Source organism: Macaca thibetana, chromosome 8 (assembly GCF_024542745.1).
Source record: "Macaca thibetana thibetana isolate TM-01 chromosome 8, ASM2454274v1, whole genome shotgun sequence".
Lineage (NCBI taxonomy): Eukaryota > Metazoa > Chordata > Mammalia > Primates > Cercopithecidae > Macaca > Macaca thibetana.
The window spans coordinates 101314345-101332643 of record NC_065585.1 but is presented as its reverse complement, the minus strand read 5'-3'; the positions used below and the strand labels follow the sequence as shown (position 1 = coordinate 101332643).

The 18299-nt window shown below is 38.0% G+C and overlaps 2 protein-coding genes across 5 annotated transcripts in view; one reads left to right on the top strand and one right to left on the bottom strand.

Annotated features, from left to right (window-relative positions):
* Positions 1-18299, top strand: part of POLB (DNA polymerase beta) — a 679334-nt gene that overhangs the window by 242561 nt on the left and 418474 nt on the right. The window lies entirely within an intron of this gene.
* Positions 1-18299, bottom strand: part of KAT6A (lysine acetyltransferase 6A) — a 122796-nt gene that overhangs the window by 19299 nt on the left and 85198 nt on the right. For all 4 annotated transcript variants that reach the window (XM_050800351.1, XM_050800350.1, XM_050800353.1 and 1 more), the window contains 2 exons: positions 6126-6241; positions 332-473 (listed from right to left, as the gene is read on the bottom strand). In XM_050800351.1, coding sequence (XP_050656308.1) covers positions 332-473; positions 6126-6241 — 258 coding nt within the window. The remainder of the gene's footprint in view (positions 1-331; positions 474-6125; positions 6242-18299) is intronic.

The following is an 18299-nucleotide window of genomic DNA, read 5'->3' as shown; positions in this document are numbered from 1 at the left end:
AATCAGAGAGCAGAGGTCACACATCATCATTATCACGTTAAGATTTACTATTAAACAGAGCTCTGTGAGATATTCCTTTTAAATAAGTGATAGAAATCCTTTCATTTAAATGCCATATTTCATAGATTCTAAGATGTACTTTTATCACATCTTTATGCAAAATCAACTGGCATTTTATAATCAAATGAAGTTTTAAAAATTGTAATTAGAACTTTTTCCTTTTTAGTGATACATAAAATAGTAAGACAATAGTAAGTTGCACAATAGATGCAATATAGGTGGCCCTACTTTTGAAATGGATTAGAGGACAATTACTAAGTATCTACCTTACCTCAAAGACAGAAATATTATTCTTTCTGTAAATCTCATTGGCAGGAGGATGGAACCAACCACATTTCTTCATGTGCTGCTGCAGAATAGTTCTACTTTTCATATATTTTAGACAAAATTCACAAAGATACAATTTGGGAAGCCTGTAAGTGATAATTAAACAAAAAAGACAGGGCTTTATATTTTAGAGAATTTCAAACTTGCACAATTATCATCTTTTTGCCTCTCATTACTACCCAGGTAACAGGTTTAAAAAAAAAAAACAAAAAAACTGCATATGCAAAAATATTGGATGGTAAAATGACAAAATATATAATTCAAATAAATTACTGTATCTTGTCTCATATTAAGTACTGAGATGAAAAGAAAAAATTAATTTAGTTGCTATCAATTTGGATAGTTATGCTTAAAATATTACCCTAGAATTAAAGCAAATAATATTTGCTAAGTAGGTTAACACACACAAAAATGTTTGGTTTGTGTGAAGACCACAACTATTTTTTCAAGTTCCCACTTTGAAAGCAGCTTTTAAAATATAATTACAATTTATCTGAAAACAACTAACATTCTATTAAAGTTTTTCCCAAGGTTTATTTACGGAACATGAATCCTGCAGGTACTAAGAATTTCGTGCTCAAATAACGGCAAGAGGGCACATGCTTTTTCCCACCTTTCCTGGGGGATTCACAATGTGCATTAATTCTTCCCATATAATCTCACATCTTATTTTTATTTTTTAAACTGTCATTCAATTCAGCACACTAAAAGCTTTCAAGGAACTTTTGTACTATAATATTACTAAACATCTATGGTATACAATATTGTTTTTCAAAATCTCTAATGTTAGCCACACCAATACAACTTGTAATTATATTATTAGTACAACCACTCCAAAATTAAGCACTGAGTGAAACAAATAATGAACTGGCACTATAAATTAAAGTCAAGAAGCAGGAGCTAAGAGCATGGAAAGCAATGTGTCGTTGGCTACTTTGTTTCCACTGCATTCTGCCTCAAGCCCCACTATTCAGGAGGAACCACCAGATGAAGAGGTTTTTCCTTCTTCACCACCAGAGCTACAAACCACAGAATGAAATGGCTCCTTATAAACTGCATCATCTAATATGAGCACTAAATGTATTAAATAAGCCTTACAGGTGACCTATAACTGTGAGACCACCTTCCTGAATACCTGGATTCTGAGTAATTTCTTTTTGAAGAGGAAGAATGTGTCTCCTTATGTAGATGTAATGGGTGGCACCTCCCTCCCTAACTGTTTTACTTACCTCTTACCTGTGCTAAATTCTCAATGAGCAATCTTAACTTGTCACAGCATGAAGATACAGAAGTAACACTATCTGTGTACAGTTTCACTTTGAGGGCTAAATATTACAACTAAATACTTCCTATAATACGAATCTGAGAAACTTTAAAAATTTTGTGCTTTTTAAAGTATTTTTGTAAAAATGATAGAGTAAAAAACAGTGACAGATCATTTACCAAATCATGGTAAAGATAAATGCCAACTTTAACAGCATCCAATCCAACTGTTAGATCTTAGCACAGAGACATGAAAATAAAGTACCATTTATGTTAATTAGCTAGATTTAGTCGTATTTCATAACGTGTATATTTCAAAACATCATGTTGCACATAATATATGCAATTTCATCTGTCAATTAAAAAATAGAAAACATTCAATAAATGCTAATTACTTTTCTGGAAACAGAAGGAAGAGAGGGGAGAGAGGAAGGGAGAGAGGGAGCAAGGAAGGGAGGGAGGGAGCAAGGAAGGGAGGGAGGGGAGCAAGGAAGGGAGGGAGGCAGGGAGGGAGGGAGGGAGGCAGGGAGGGAGGGAGGGAGGGAGAGAGGGAGCAAGGAAGGGAGGGAGGGAGCAAGGGAGGGAGCAAGGAAGGGAAGGAGGGAGGGAGGGAGGGAGGGAGAGAGAGAGGGAAAGAAAGTACAATTTATTTCCTAAGGTCTGTGAGAGAAGGCCAAAAATGTTTAATGCTGTCACAGTAACCAAATTGCTCAAGAAACATCAGGAGAAATAAAAGCTCTGAGAAAATTACTGTCAAGTCTTCTCCAGTAAATGAAGAGTTCATGCCACTTCCTTAGAATGGCAAGATGTATGGCATGTATGGCATTTAATTGATGATTAAAAAAAAGAAACAACTTTCGTGAACCTTATTATGTGAAAAATAGTAAACTGAAAACAAGCATTGTGATCTACTTTATTCCAATCCAGTTCTCGCTGGAAACATTTTAAAAGCCCCTTACTTTATTAGAACCAAGCCCACTGGGATGACACTGCTAATCTAAAGGGAATCATCTGGAAAACCACTACTGGAAAACCAAAATATTTCTAGTAATATTATAAACAACTGCCGTTCTCTCACTGAAAAAAGATCTATCATAAAGAAAGAACATGAGACTGCATGAAATGAAATGTATTTATAACGATTATGAATACTCCTAGCTCTGGAGAATCTTGTTGGGGGCTGCTTTTAGTGATCTTCTTCCTGGCAGGACCTAGGTCTCAGCTATCAAATATGTAGCTGTACGGTGGTTTTGATCAAGTGTACGTGAAGCGTCACCTCCTCCACACTGGAAGTTTATTCTAAAGTCTGCCGCAACGCTGACAACCCAGCCCATGGAACCAGGGCTGTGCTGCAGCTGGGCGTGCTTCTCTAACTTCTAGAATGATGCAATTATTATTCTCAGGAATTTCTACAGTACTTTCTGGCTTCTGAACATGGCGCAACATAGTAGCAGTTTGTGCAGTCAACTTGTAGCAAATTTTTAATGTAACAATATAATTTATACCAAATATTACTTAAATCTAAGATTATAGTACAAGTCAAGTGAGATCAACCTAGATATACATGCTACATGGAGTAGCACAGGCCCAGTGGTTAATGGTTATGGCTACGTAGTAAGAGAGAAGTGAGTTTCAAGTTCTGCCACTTATACACTGTACTGTCTGGCACCAGGTCTGCAAAATGAAGACAGTAATATTCATCTCACGGAATTACACCAGAGATGCTTAGTCCAGTACCAAGCTCAATGGACGGTAATAACAGTTGCTATTACTTAACAATTATTATTTGTATTCTTCTTTCATCAATTTTACTCAATAATTTAATAGCCAAAGGCATTAGGGATCCTATTTGGTTTCTTCTTCAGTAACTAGAATGATGAGAATGATCAAACTGGTTCTAGTGACAATCTCATAATCTAAGCATCAAATAAAGCCCAGAGGAGAATCAAAAGGCAGAGGAATCTTCCTAGGCTACTCTATCACCTAGGAATCTGCCTCTTTAGGATCTCAAAGCAAAGAGGTTATTATAAGCTAAGCTCTAAGCAGCACAGGAGCAGAGGGCATCCCATGATGACAATTTCTTTTGCCTTAAGCCTATCTATGTCATGCTCTTAATGGCAGAGTAGGTTTCGTGATGAACCCGTCTCTGCCATGTGTGGGCACCACTGTGGGAGAAATTCATAGTTAAAACCCTGTTTTACACTCTATAATGTCTGAGACTTAATCACACTGCTCCAAATGAAACAGTATTATTGCTTCATTGTTTTGTTTTGATTTTTAAAGACAGGGATACAAGATTACTTAGACGATGCATACACAAATATTTGGATATGAAAGGACACTCCCTAAAGCATAATCTCACTTCCCAAAAGAGGTTGTCCTTGTGATCTTTTCATTTTTGTTTGCTCCTACTGCCCTGTTTTTGTACGTTACAGTGTTTAAAACCTTTAATAAGAAAATAACTTATAAGTAGTTTAGCACAAAATAATAAATAAGCAGTAACAAAATTAAGAATAGAGGTTTATTATTTGGAAAATGTAAGATGTCCAAACATTTTAGTCACCTCAAGTTTCAAGTTCACTTAAATAAATATAATTTTTAAAAAACGTAACCAAGAGAACTATGAATATAAAGATAGCAAAAAGTCATAATTACTCAAGAACCTATTAAAAATTACAGGATATTTTCTAATTGAAAACTCAAAGAACCCTACCCAATGGATGAAAAAATATATGCTTAAGGAAGTTGATGAACTTTACAAGTTCCTACCCTGTTTCTGTTTTCTACTGTTTCCTACTATACTTTTTTTAGTTATTTTTTGATGCCATTATTTATTCTTTTACTGATAGTCTCCTCACACCTCTTTCTAATGAAAATCTCATCAGAACAAAAGTTACATTTTCAATGAATCCTTTAAACATCTATTTTAAAAGACAACAGTTTATTATTCCATTCTCATCATTCTCTTGAATGATTACAGGCGACGTGTCCTTGGCATATTTCTTTTCAGTCATAAAAGATCTTGGCTATTCAGAACTCCTGAGGAATAATATATATTATACATAATATATATATGTATAATATATATACATATATAATATGGAAATGCAAATACAGTGTAACCTTATCTTAAAGTCAGATTAACTGTTGTCAGCTCATGATACCATGTGCTGCCTTGAAGACACACCACAGTGTTTGGGGATAACTGATCCTACAGTAAATGGCCCTCAATTATTGTGTTTCATGAGCTTGTATGTTAGTTTCCTGGAGTTTTGCTTTTTCTTCTGTTTTTGTTTGTTGTCACTTTGAGGTCGCTGTCTGAAATGGCATTCTTACCCCTATTTTTCTACTTCAACTATAGACTAGAGAAGCAAGTTATTATATGGCAAGAAAAAGTTAAAAGATAAATGAGTTTTACTGGGTGGCCCTTTTAACAACTATACTGGCCTATTCCTAGTTTTTTGGAAATAACCCATGTTAAGGCACTCAATATATTGTAAAGTACTAAATAAATTTTGCTAATATTTTGGACAGGCAATGTTACTAAATGGGTGAAAACTTACAGGATGAGAATATTCTGAACATGTATTTAACCCACAAAGCACCATGACGTATTATTTCTTGTAACACCCTGCTAAATGGGAAACTGAGGCATAAGTAGTTTATAGATTAGAGAGCATTAATGTCACTACTGCACTTCAATTAACTAGTATTTAATTTTCTGATCTCATCTTATTTCATCTTTTAATTTTAACCATAAAGAAAAAATATAATAATTGACATTATTGAGCACTTACCATTTTCTAAGTGATTTACATGCTGTAGCTCATTTAATGGTCTTAATATCCCCACGAAGTAAGCACTATTACTATCTCTGCTTTACAGATGAGGAAACTGAGGCGCAGAGCAGTTGGGCAGCTTTTAAGGTTACATAACTTGCCAATTTCAGAGCTGAGTCATGAGACCACTTTAGCGCCACCAAGCTGGTGAGTGATCAATGGTTATTAATATATCTGGAAGCCCAAACTATTTATATATAATTTTACACCATTTGTCCAATTTTTTCTGGGAAAACACACCATTTACTAAGTTTGCCAAATTATAAATATTCAGATCAAAGGCTAATCAACTGAAACTTTATATTAATTTATATATGAGTCTCTTCTCTTTTTCAAAATTCTTAGTGATAGGAGTGAAGACAAATTTCTCTCAAAAAAAAAGCCTTCCCCTTTTATTGTGACCATGCATTTGGGTTTCTCATTTTAAACATCAGCGTCTGAGAGGTTACAGAAGATAACATCTAAAGCAAACTGAGATGAAGTGGCTACCAAAGCTGCTGCTATTACGGACATTTAAAAGCCCCCAGTTTCCTCAAATGTCAAGGATAAAGCGGACTCAAACATCTTCAAGATCCCTTCCAGTTCCAGACTTCTATGGATCTCAAAACAGAAGGTCAAGGGTCTCTCAAAACATACCTTGAGTATTCTTGAGGATATGGGGAGGAGTACCAGGTGTGAATTTCATACTTCCCAAACTCAATGACAGAGGGACAGCGGACTTGTGGATCAGGGGGACCAGTCACTCCAACTTTCTGTGCAGTCAAGAAATACATTCAAAAGTTAGCTAAATTAGACACACTGAGATAACAAAGTTCTGAATCTAAATGTTGTCTTCTCAGGACTCCAAAGGAGAAACACGAAAACAAAAACAAAGCTAGAACAAGCTAACATATTTTGAAATAAGTTATATTATTCCTTAAATAGAGCACCCAGATGAAGAATAAAAATGCTAATAAATCTCTTGGAAACAAATGCATCTGGTGTTCCTGCATTTCTACATTTAATAACACTAAAAATATTTTCCTCAACTAAACTCACTCTTAGTGACTTAATATTAAAGAGAAACTGCTGCTACTTGGAGATATAAGATAAAGAATAATTTACAAGTAAGGGAGAGGGACACTGCATATTTGCTGAAGTCCTACCACACTGCCTCTGCTGACAACAATGGAGATGCCCTACTGAACACATAAGCACACAAAGGATGATTTTCTAGTTTGGGAAAGTAGATATTTAAGAGAAATATAAAAAGAATCAGACAAAACAAATATCAAGAGAGTCTTCATTTTATACTACGCCTAAAATTCCCTTCATTACTAGCTCTGCATAGATTTAACCAAAGAAAAAGATACTGTTATATATAGACCTTCTTTTTTCTACCTTCTCTTTACAATGAAAACAATCTATACGCCCCTCATCCCTGCAATAATCTGAACTACACTATCCAAACAGAGAATAACTTTTAAAGCCTTTATGACTTCCCTGACTTTCCAGATCAGAAACTCAAACCTAAGTACGTAGCTCAAGAAAACAAAGGCTGTCAAGGGTCTTAACACGTTAACTCAAGGGCAACGTGACTTGCTCTGCACCCAATCTAGCAACAGATGCATATACACACTCATGTCCATGTGTGTGCATGCAGATTTATCATGGATGCTCTATAAATACTAATTGACAAGCAAAAGACAAAGAGTTTAGCCTAACCAAATACAAGTATTAATAACTCTTCCCCAAAAGTACAACTGAAATTATGCTTCAATTTTATACTTTAAAGACCACTAAGAGATTAGTAAAAATTCCTTGTTGGAGCATGTAGACACACACACATATTTTATAACAAAACTAAAAAGAACAGAGATTTTTATTCATTGGTTTTACACAAATTCATTTCTGAAAAAGAAGTCTCTTCACCACTTCACCATAACTCATTAGAGAACTCTCTGGTCTTTCTAACCGTTCTCTTTTATAAAAGGCCAAGGGACTTAACTCAGGTTTCATACTGGAATGTAGCCAAGTGAAACCTCAAGCTCTTCCTTAGACACCTCAAAACAAAAGACAAACATCTGTTTGTGGGATGAATTGTGTTATAACACCAACAAGTACTGGGGCTCCTCTAAATACAAAAACAAAAACAATAAAGAATACATAACACAGGGTTAAAGTAAGATTTCTTTCATTTCTCAAAACCCAAACAGAACTTTGTAAAAAGATTTTTTAACGGCTGTTCTTGAAACTACATTTTAGAATCAACTACTCTAACTCATAAAGTAGTATCTTTTCATCTATCTTTACAACTCAAAAGTAGTAACAACAGTATAGGAAACTTTCAAAATAACCAAATACCAGAAACCAGATCTAACTTCCTGAGGCAAGGATCAGAGAGAAAGCCCGAAAGTCAAAGTCAGGCACCTGCTGCAACACTGCCTGTTGTTTGACGGTGTTCCCATCAGCTGCCAGCTGCTCTTCTAGGCGGATGCCCGACGTGAAAGTGGATATCCAGTTCCAGTACAGCTGTTTGCACATCACCACAACTACGCACGTCTGTCCAGAATGGGACCTGTGGGAGGTTCCCCTCTGCCCACATCCGCCCTTAACCTTTGCACCGCGAAACGCTCCTACACATGCGCTCATGTGCGAGCCCGCCTCCACTCCCAGCTCCCCTGAGCAAGCCTCCACAGCAAGGGTGTTTCCTCTTACAAAGGTTTAAAAATTAGCAAGGCTCTCTACACAGGGAGGAAGAAATGGCTACCTAGAAACCACTCATTCCAGTCCTAACCAAAATCAAACTGTCATATCTGAACTATAAGGTTATCTTTGCTAGGTCATTTTATTTTAACATTTCAGCCAAAGTACGTTTTCGTTAAACATGTCACTTTCCAAAGCAGCAGGTGTCTAATATAACCAAGGGCACAAAATATATTTAAATGTTTAACTCAAGTTCTGCCACTTCATGTCCTCCTCATTTAAATATGCCAAATTATTTAAAAGAAGACAAACGTTCCAGGCCAGAACTGACCTTTTAATCTAAGATAACTAACAGGGAGTGGCAAGGGGGCAGATTAAATGCACTAGTAATTGGGCTAAACTAAAAGAAAACTTTATGCCTACTGCTAGATAATAAAGCTTTTATTACCGCCGGTTTATATGAAAAGATTATTACTCTTCTACAAAAAAATTAAGCTTCCATTAAATGACTCATCTAATTCCAATTTCTAACATTAAAATGCCATTCTTGTAGTATCCCCAACGCTGGATTTAGTAGGGACACCAAAATTGTGTAAATAATTTAATAATTTTTGTAAACACAGAGCTGCTGCCTTCCCTCATCTGTCCACTGGAGCACTCTCATTTGCCCTTGCCTCTCCATTCCCCATGGGGGTGCAATGTTTTGGGGGGGGGGTAACTCTTTATTATCAGTGTGAGGCTGGGAAATGTGGGGAGAAGAGATGTCTTTTTGGCATTTGAACATTTTCACACAGAAACACTATAGTAAGTAATTCCATTCATTAGGGATTAAGTTACATGATGAAAGAGGTATGAAAGAACGAATTCACATGCTCCACAACAGAGAGAGTATGAATTTAAGAACTAGAGCAAATCAGCATTTGTGGAGCACCTACTGTGCTGGACTCTGACCTGAGCCTTATGTCATTACCTCCTTTGGTCCCCACAATCCATCCTTCAAAGTAGAAAACAATATACCCACTCTGCAGATGAAAAAATAAGCCTCAGAGAGGTTAAGAGGCAAAAGCACCGGGGCAGGAACGGCAAGTGAAGCATAAAGACAGAAAAGAATGACATGGGTTGAGATGTGACGGAAGTAGAGATAGCCCTCAACTAATTCCTCCCTAAATTCCCAAAGTTTGTAAGTTTTTAAAACCTGGAACTTGGTTTTCCAAAGAAATGAAGCTAGAAGTCCACAAACTCTTAACCCAAAACCCTTGGACTAGAGTAGAATGTGTTTTGGAATTCTGATTTTTTCTAATTTTATAGAAGTATTAGTACATACATGTGTATAGTATATGCATGTGTATAGCCCTAGTAGGATTTGGGGCAGCACTCCATAATCAGACACACTAAAATTTCTTTAGCAAAGCATATGAATATTCACATTAACTGGCATAAGTAAGGAATATAAATAGTCTCACGTCAGGTGAGATCATGTTTTGCCAGTAACTCAGTTCAGGTCAAGTGGGACCTTATTGCAAAATGAGTTGGAAAAAAATTTCTTTCTGTTCTCCAAAGAAGATATACAGATGGTCAATAAGCTCGTGAAAAGATGCTCAACATCAATAATAATTAGGAAAACGTAAATCAAACCACAATCAGATACTACTTCACACCCATTAGGATGGTTATTATTTTTAAATGTAGAACACCAGAAAATAACAGATGTTGGTGAAGATGTAGAAACATCAGAACCCTTGTCCCATTGCTGGTGGGAATATAAAATGGCACAGCTGCTGTGGAAAACAGTATGATGGTTCCTCAAAAAAGCAAACAGAATTACCACATAATCTAGCAATTCCACTGCTGAGTATAGACCCCAAAGAACTGAAAGCAGTTCTTTGTATATGGGTATCTATTTGCACACCCATGTTCATAGCAGCACTATTTACAATAATCAAAAGGTCGAAACAACCCAAGTATCCACTGACGGATGAATGGATAAACCAAATGTGGTACATACATAGAAGAGAATATTCTCCAGCCTTAAAGAGGAAGGCAATGGTCGGGCACCGGTGGCTCACTCCTGTAATCCCAGCACTTTGGGAGGCCGAGGTCACGAGGTCAAGAGATTGAGACCATCCTGGCCAACGTGGTGAAACCCCGACTCTACTAAAAATACAACAATTAGCTGGGTGTGGTGGCACGTGCCTGTAGTCCCAGCTACTCGGAAGGCTGACACAGAAGAATCGGTTGAACCCGGGAGGCAGAGGTTGCAATGAGCCAAGACTGCACCACTGCACTCCAGCCTGGGCAACAGTGCAAGACTCGGTCTTATAAAAAGAAAAAAAGAAAAAAGGAAGGCAATTCTGCCACAGACTAAAATACAGATAAACCTTGGTGACATTATGCTAAGTGAAATAGCCAGACACAAAAGGACAAATATTGTATAATTCTACTTATGGTACCTAGAGTAGACAAATTAATAAAGGCAGAAGATAGAATGATGTTTACCAGGGGCGGGGGGGATTGGGAGTTGTTTAATGGGTACAGAGTTCCAGTTTTGCAAGATGAAAAAGTTCTGGAAATAGATGATGGTGATGATTGCATAACAAGGTGAATGTCTTTAATGCCACCAAATTGCACACTTAAAAATGGTCTGGGGACAGGCGCGGTGGCTCACGCCTGTAATCCCAGCACTTTGGGAGGCCGAGGTGGGCGGATCACGAGGTCAGGAGATCGAGACCATCCTGTGAATGGTGAAACCCTGTCTCTATCAAAAATACAAAAAATTAGCCAGGCGTGGTGGCAAGCGCCTGTAATCCCAGCTACTCGGGAGGCTGAGGTGGGAGAATAGCATGAACGCGGGAGGTGGAGCTTGCAGTGAGCCAAGATCGCGCCACTGCACTCCAGCCTGGACAACAGAGCAAGACTCCGTCTCAAAAAAAAAAAAAAAAAAAAAGGTCTGGTTAGGCCAGGTGCAGTGGCTCACGCCTGCAATCCCAGCACTTTGGAAGGCAAAGGCGGGCAGATCACGATGTCAGGAGATTGAGACCATCCTGGCTAACACGGTGAAACCCTGTCTCTACTAAAAATACAAAAAATCAGCCGGGCATGGTGGCAGGCACCTGTAATCCCAGCTACTCGGGAGGCTGAGGCAGGAGAATGGCGTGAATCCGGGAGGCGGAGCTTGCAGTGAGCTGAGATGGCACCACTGCACTCCAGCCTGGGTGACAAGAGTAAGAATCTGTCTCAAAAAAAAAAAAAAAAGAAAGAAAAGAAAAGTCTGGTTAAAATAACTTTTATGTTGCCACAATGATTTTTTTTCAAGTTTTCAGGACTCCTTAGATTTCAGGATTCTGGATATTGTGACCCGTATAAACAATGATACCTAGCTAAGCCACAAATGCTCAAGACACTATATACTTCTTATCTTTCCCTTTTCCTAAGCCTTTTTGCTCTACACTCAGACTTCTCTTTATCCATCTCCTTTGCTAGTTCTTTTACTATAAAATATTGACAAAAATCTAGAATTCTGTCCTCGGCCATCTTTTCCATCCGGAGGACCCATAATCCAGTGCTTCCATCAGTTTTCCACTCTCCTCATGCCCTCCTTTCTCTCTACACAGCTTAGATTCTAAGGTTTTTCCCTGTAATTCCACCCTTTGCAGAGACCTTTAACTCTCTTGCTTCTCTTCTAATTTAACAACAAAATCCTAACCCCTATTAAATTCAACTCTTCACGTAATCCAAGTTATTACCTCAATGTGAACATGGGTGGAGAAAAACAGAGAATCATGCTACCCAGTCTCACATTATACTCCTACCCACAAACCTCAAGCAGGTCCTGATGCTTCCTACTCCACTCTCCTGTTCTGAAAGACAACTGCATCCTTTCTCCTCTGCTCAAGCCTCCAACCCTGCTTATTCCACCACCTTCACTTTCAGCCAATGCTTTTGCTTCCCACTGCACTAAACTGGACAAAATCAAAATAAAACTTCTGCAATTTTTCCCACCCACATCGGTCTGCCTCCACCTTTGTGCCACACATTCTGCCTTTCACCAATATCGTGGATAGAGATTGAGCTCCTGAGCCTACAGCTTCCCATGAGATAACATCTTCCTGCTCCCTAGCCAAAGAACATCACCCAACAGTCCCCCTCCCATCTTCTGCATCATCAGCTTTCCCTCTACCAGGGCATTCCATCAGCATACAAAGAGCTGTTATTCCTTCCATATTAAAAAAAAAAAAAAAAGGGCGGGGGAGGCATGGTGGCTCACCCTGTAATCCTAGCACTTTGGGAGGCCAAGGTGGGCGGATCACAAGGTCAAGAGATTGAGACCATCCTGGCCAACATGGTGAAACCCCATCCCTACTAAAAATACAAAATACAAAAATTAGTTGGCAGTGGTGGCGTGCACCTGTAGTACCAGCTACTCAGGAGGCTGAGGCAGGCCCTTGAACCCAGGAGGCAGAGGTTGCAGTGAGCTGAGATGGTGCCACTGCACTCCAGCCTGGTGACAGAGCAAGACTGAATCTCAAAAAAAAAAAAAAGGGTATCTTCTTTAGCCCTCACAGCTCTGTCCAACTCTCCCTTTCTCTGCTCCTAATTACTGTAAAAAATCTCAAAAGCTGTGGCCACATATTACTACTATAACCAATTTCTCCTTCCATTCTTTCTTGAACCCACTCCAATTATCTCTTCACCCTCCCCTGTCCCCATCATGGAAACAGTTTCTCAAGATTACCTCCTTGTTGCTAAGCTGGACAGTCAATTTTCAGTTCTCATCTTACTTCGTCTATTTGCAGAATTTAAAAACTGATCCTTCCTTCTTACAACACATTCTTCACTTAGCTTCTAAGGAACTACACCTTCATGGTTTTTTTCCTACTTTACTGGCCATTCCTTCTCAGTTTCTCCAATCTCTAAAAGTTGGAATAACCTAGACTCAAAGTTCTTCTCTTCTCCCTTGGTGATCTCATCTAGTCTCATTTTTCAAAAAACAACCTACTTGCTGGTGAGTCCTGAATCGAAATTTTCAGCCCAGACCTGTTCTTTGAACTCCAGAGACACATATCCCACTATCTACTTGATATCCCCTCTTGAACTGTCTTATAAGCATGTCAAGTTTAACGCATCCAAAATCAAACTCCTAAATTTTTTCCCCAAATGTGCTCTTCCTATTCCCCCATCTCAGCAGATGCAACTCCATCTTCCAACTGTGTTCTGGCATCGTCTCGGATTCCCTGCTTTCACAATGCATCAACATATCCCAATGGGTCTACCTTCAAAACATAATCGGGAATTCCAATTCCACTACTACCACCATGATCCAAAACACCACGTCTCTTACTTCAATAATTTTAAGAGTCTCCCAAAGTTCTCCCTGCTTCTATACTGCCCTCCGCCCCCCACCCCGACCCCCGCCCCGCCTCAATCTACACAGGAGCCAGAGTAATCCTGTTAAAACCAAAGTCACTCTTCTGCTCAAAACCCTCCCAGGGTTCCTATCTCATTCAGAGTAAAAGTAAAAGTCCTTACAACAGCCAAGAAGACCCTACAAAAGCCAGCCTTCCGTTACCTTTCTGTCCTTGCCATCTGCTATTTTGAGCCTTACCTGGTTCTAATCACTTTGGCTTCCTTGTGCTTCTTTGATCATGCACAAATCGTGACTCGGGGTCTTTGCATTTCCTGTTCCTATGCCTGGAATGCTATTCCCCCGTTACCTACATGTTTCATCTCCTCACCTCCTTCAGGTTTTTGCTAAATGTCAGAGAGACAGTCCCCAACCAACCAATTTAACATTGCACACATTAATCCTCTCCCTCTGAATTCTCCCTCTTCCTCCCCTGCTTTTTCTCCATAACACTACCACATGGCATACCATTTATTTTACCCCATTCCAACCCAAACTAAACTGTTAGCTCCCAAGAGTAAGGAATTTTTTTTTTTAATGTTTTGTTCACTGCTAAATCTCTAGTGTTTGGAACATGGTAACCAGTAATCAGTTATATTTATTATTAGATAAATATTATCCAAGACAAAAACTTTATCAACAATCACCTGTGTGCTGGTAACATGGCAAATCTCCTACCCAAGGTCTCCTGTATATACATGTACACAGCCGTCTACCAAAGTTCTCCACTTTAGATTTCACACAGTCCCACACCTATGTAAGCATGGTCTCTTCTTCCATCTAAATATGCTCCTCTTCCTATATTCCTACATGTAATATCATCATCTACTCCAAATAGAACACTAGAAGACCTACTTGGTTCTGCCCTCTCCTTCAATCCTAACTCCCAATCCAACAGTAGTCTTTTCCATTCTATCTTAAGTCTTTCTCAAAATGATTATCTATCTCTGTCTCCTATCTATCTCTTCTACCTTCATTTAGGCCCTAGTCACTTTTCATTTTGACTATTGTAATCATCTGACTGGTCCCTTGCTCAGGTGTTCTCCAATCCATTGCTCACAGTATCACCAGAGTTGAGTTTCTAAAATGCAAATATGTCATCCACTTTTTAGAAATTCTTTAGCAGTTCCCCAAGAGCTATTTAGCTACTATTTAACTACTTTAAAGAACTACTTTACCTACAAGATTAAGTAAAAACTCTTAATATGAAACACAACATCTTCATGATCTAGTACCTTTCCAATCTCATCTCTTGTTTGAACTCCAACCAACTACACACAGCTCCAAGAATATAAGATTTCTCACACCCAAACTTTCTACTAGAAATGCCTTCTCACTCTTCTCCAATAGTAAACTCTTACTCATCCCTTCAACACCCTACACAAATGTCACCTCCTCTACGAAGACTTAAAATTGTAGTTAACCACAATAACTAAAAATAGAACAATAACATCCCTAGATGTCTTCGTGTTCATTCTCACTGTAACTTATGCATATCTCCATAGTAATACTGTATCATAAATTAAGCAGTTAAGAATTAAGGCCATGGTGTCACAATACCAGAGTTCAAATATTACTCTGAAACTTACCAATTTATAACTCTAGGTAAAATAATCCTTCTAATGTTTCCGTTTCTTCATTTGTAAAATAAGGCCAAGTAATTAATAACAAAGTTGCATTAAATGAAACAAATATATAATGCTGAATATAGTATTTGGCATATAGTAAGAGGGTTATCTATTACTAACCACATGGCTTTAATTACTCATTTATTCAATAGTCCCCCTTATCCACCCACTGGGAATACACTGTTCCAAAACCCACAGTGAATGCCTGAAAATTGCAGACAGTATTAAATGTTATACAAGTTGAGTATACCTAATCTGAAAATCTGAAACCTGAAATGCTGCAAAATCTGAAACGTTTTGAGCACTAATGACACTCAAACGAAATGCTCATTAGAACATTGCAGATTTTGAATTCAGGATGCTCAACTGCTAAGCATATGATGCAAATACTCCAAAATTTGGGGAAAAAAAATTCAAAATCCAAAACACTTCTGGTGCCAAGCATTTTGGATAAGGGATATTCAACCTGTATATACTATGTTTTTTCTTATACATCCATACCTATGATAATGTTTAATTTATAGATTAGGCACAGAAAGAGATTAACAACAATAACTAAAAATAGGACAATTACAACGATGTACTGTAATAAAAGTTACGCGAATTGTGGTCTGTCTCAAAATATCCTACTGCACAGTATGCACCCTTCTGATGATGAGGAGGAGGAGGAGGAGATAATGATGATAATAAAATTCAGACCTTGGCTAACCAAGGGTAACTGAAACCATGGAAAGCAAAACCACAGATAAAAGGGGGATTAGGAGATAGGGTGATTATTGGCCAATCAGATCAACAAATATTTGAGGACTTACTCCATGAGATAGGGTGATTATTGGCCCATCATATCAACAAATATTTGAGGACTTACTACATGCAAGTCACACTGTGGAGATGATATAGAAAACATAGTATATGCCCATAAAGGTGTTGTAAGACAGGCAGTCCTTGTTTTTGATGGCACTGTGTTAATGGAAACAGGTACACATCAGAATTGTGTCCTTGCTTCTGAGGTGACAGATTTGACTTTAGTTCTGATATGCATGGGTTTTGTGTGTGTGTTGTAATGAAACTTTATTTACGAACACTGACATTTTTCACATAATTTTCACATGTCCCTAAATATTATTCTTTTTATTTTTGTTCAACTATTTAAAAATATTAAAACCATCCTTAACTTGCAGGTCATACAAAACAGGCTGTGGATGGGACTGGGCCACAGGCCATATTTTGCCAACCCTAACACAAGTGAAGCAGTTTCTAAGCTGTATCTATGCCCTCAAAAATGACTTTCTGCATTACCTTTATGAGTCTTTTTATTATTCAAAACATCCTCTTATCTAGCCAAGATGAACTTTCCCAGCTGGCTTAAAACCACTTTCTTTATTACAGTAAGTCAGAGAACCTGGAAGTCATCTTTGATCATCTCCTGTTCCTTCAATCTACCTTAGTTCGATAAGCATGGGTTTCAGTTAACATCGCACCATGCAAAGTGAGGAATGGCTGGAGTTTAGTTTGAGATAAAACAGGGTGGAACATCTGTTGGGCAATGGTAAGTAATACATTGAATTACTAGTATTAAGCTGCATTTTGGAGGGTTTTGAAAGCTAGTAACAAGATGTTAGTTTCAGCATGACAGGATTTTAAGGTACCCCCATGACATCTTTTTGCTGTTGTTTAAGTGATTTCTTTTTGATATTGCTGAAAGTAGGCATGGGAAGTGGGGGGATGTTTAGTGTGTTAAAGTACCCATTAAACTAAGTCACATATTAAAGGCTGCATAGATGTATTCTTAGTTCACTGGATAATTTAGTACAACTTTACTTATTAAGATAGTAGTTAAGAGCCTGGGAACTAGAAAAAGCTAGCACAGTTCAAATCCTATCTCACTGAGTCAACTTAGTTGGGCAAGTCACTATTAGATTTGTTGAAAAGATTAAACGAGTTGATATTTGCACAGAACTTAGAGCACTATGCCATTCACGCAGTGAGTGGCAGATAAATGTGAGTTTCTGCTTGCTATCTCAGTGGCAGGTTCTTGGAATACACAGATAATATATCTTTGCCCTCCAGCTAGAATTATTTATAGGAGTCTCCCCTTATCCCCAGCTTTGCTTTCCGCGGTACTAGTTATCTGTCGTCAGCCTCAGTGCAAATTTTATCATCTGACACCGTCAGAAGAGTGAGTACAGTACAATAGCACACTAAGAGATTTAGAGACCACATTCACATAACTTTTATTACAGTATACTGTTAAAATTGTTTTATTATTAATATTTTATTATGCCTAATTTATAAATTAAACTTTAGCATAGGTATGTATGTATAGGAAAAAACACAATACAGTACATACAGGGTTCAGTACAGTCCCTGGTTTCAGGCATCTACTGGGGATCTTGGAGCGTATCACTGGTGGATAAGCAGGGACTTCTGTATAGTAGTCATTTCTTCCTCAAAGCTGAAGTTAATGTTGTTTACTCCACCTGATAGGCCCTAGTTCTCTCCATCTACCTAAATCCTCATCATTCCTGAGGCCTGCTGCTTCTGTGATCATCTCAGATTGCACCAATTCTCACACATTTTAGTATACTGTGAACATATGAGACAAGTCTGAATTATTTAATACAGCAATGCACTATGTTTCATTGGTACTCTAAGCTACTGTCTGCTGTGTATCTTCCTAAGCACCTTTACCTACCTGCATTTAGCACATGCCTAATGATTTTGCTACTCCCATAACATCCTGCATACAGAATAATGCAGGATTTTACGGTGATTAAGGGTACAGAATTGGAAGTCACACAGGCCTAAGTTTTAATTTTGGCTGCACTATTACTAGCATAAAAACTTACAGGAAGTCACTGAACTAAAAGTGCTGGTTTCCTCATATGTAAAATGGCATAACACCTCTACATCGTGGGGTTAATAAAGTTGTTGAACCTAGCTTACTATATTTTTAATAATGATTTAATTCTTCAAGCAAAGAAGAAATTTTAATAACCCACACGGATTTCAAAAATGCTCTGAAACTTCCCAGAACCACACAAAAACCAAAGGAATCCTTCAAAATCAGAAAGCATTAAAATTCGTATGAAAATA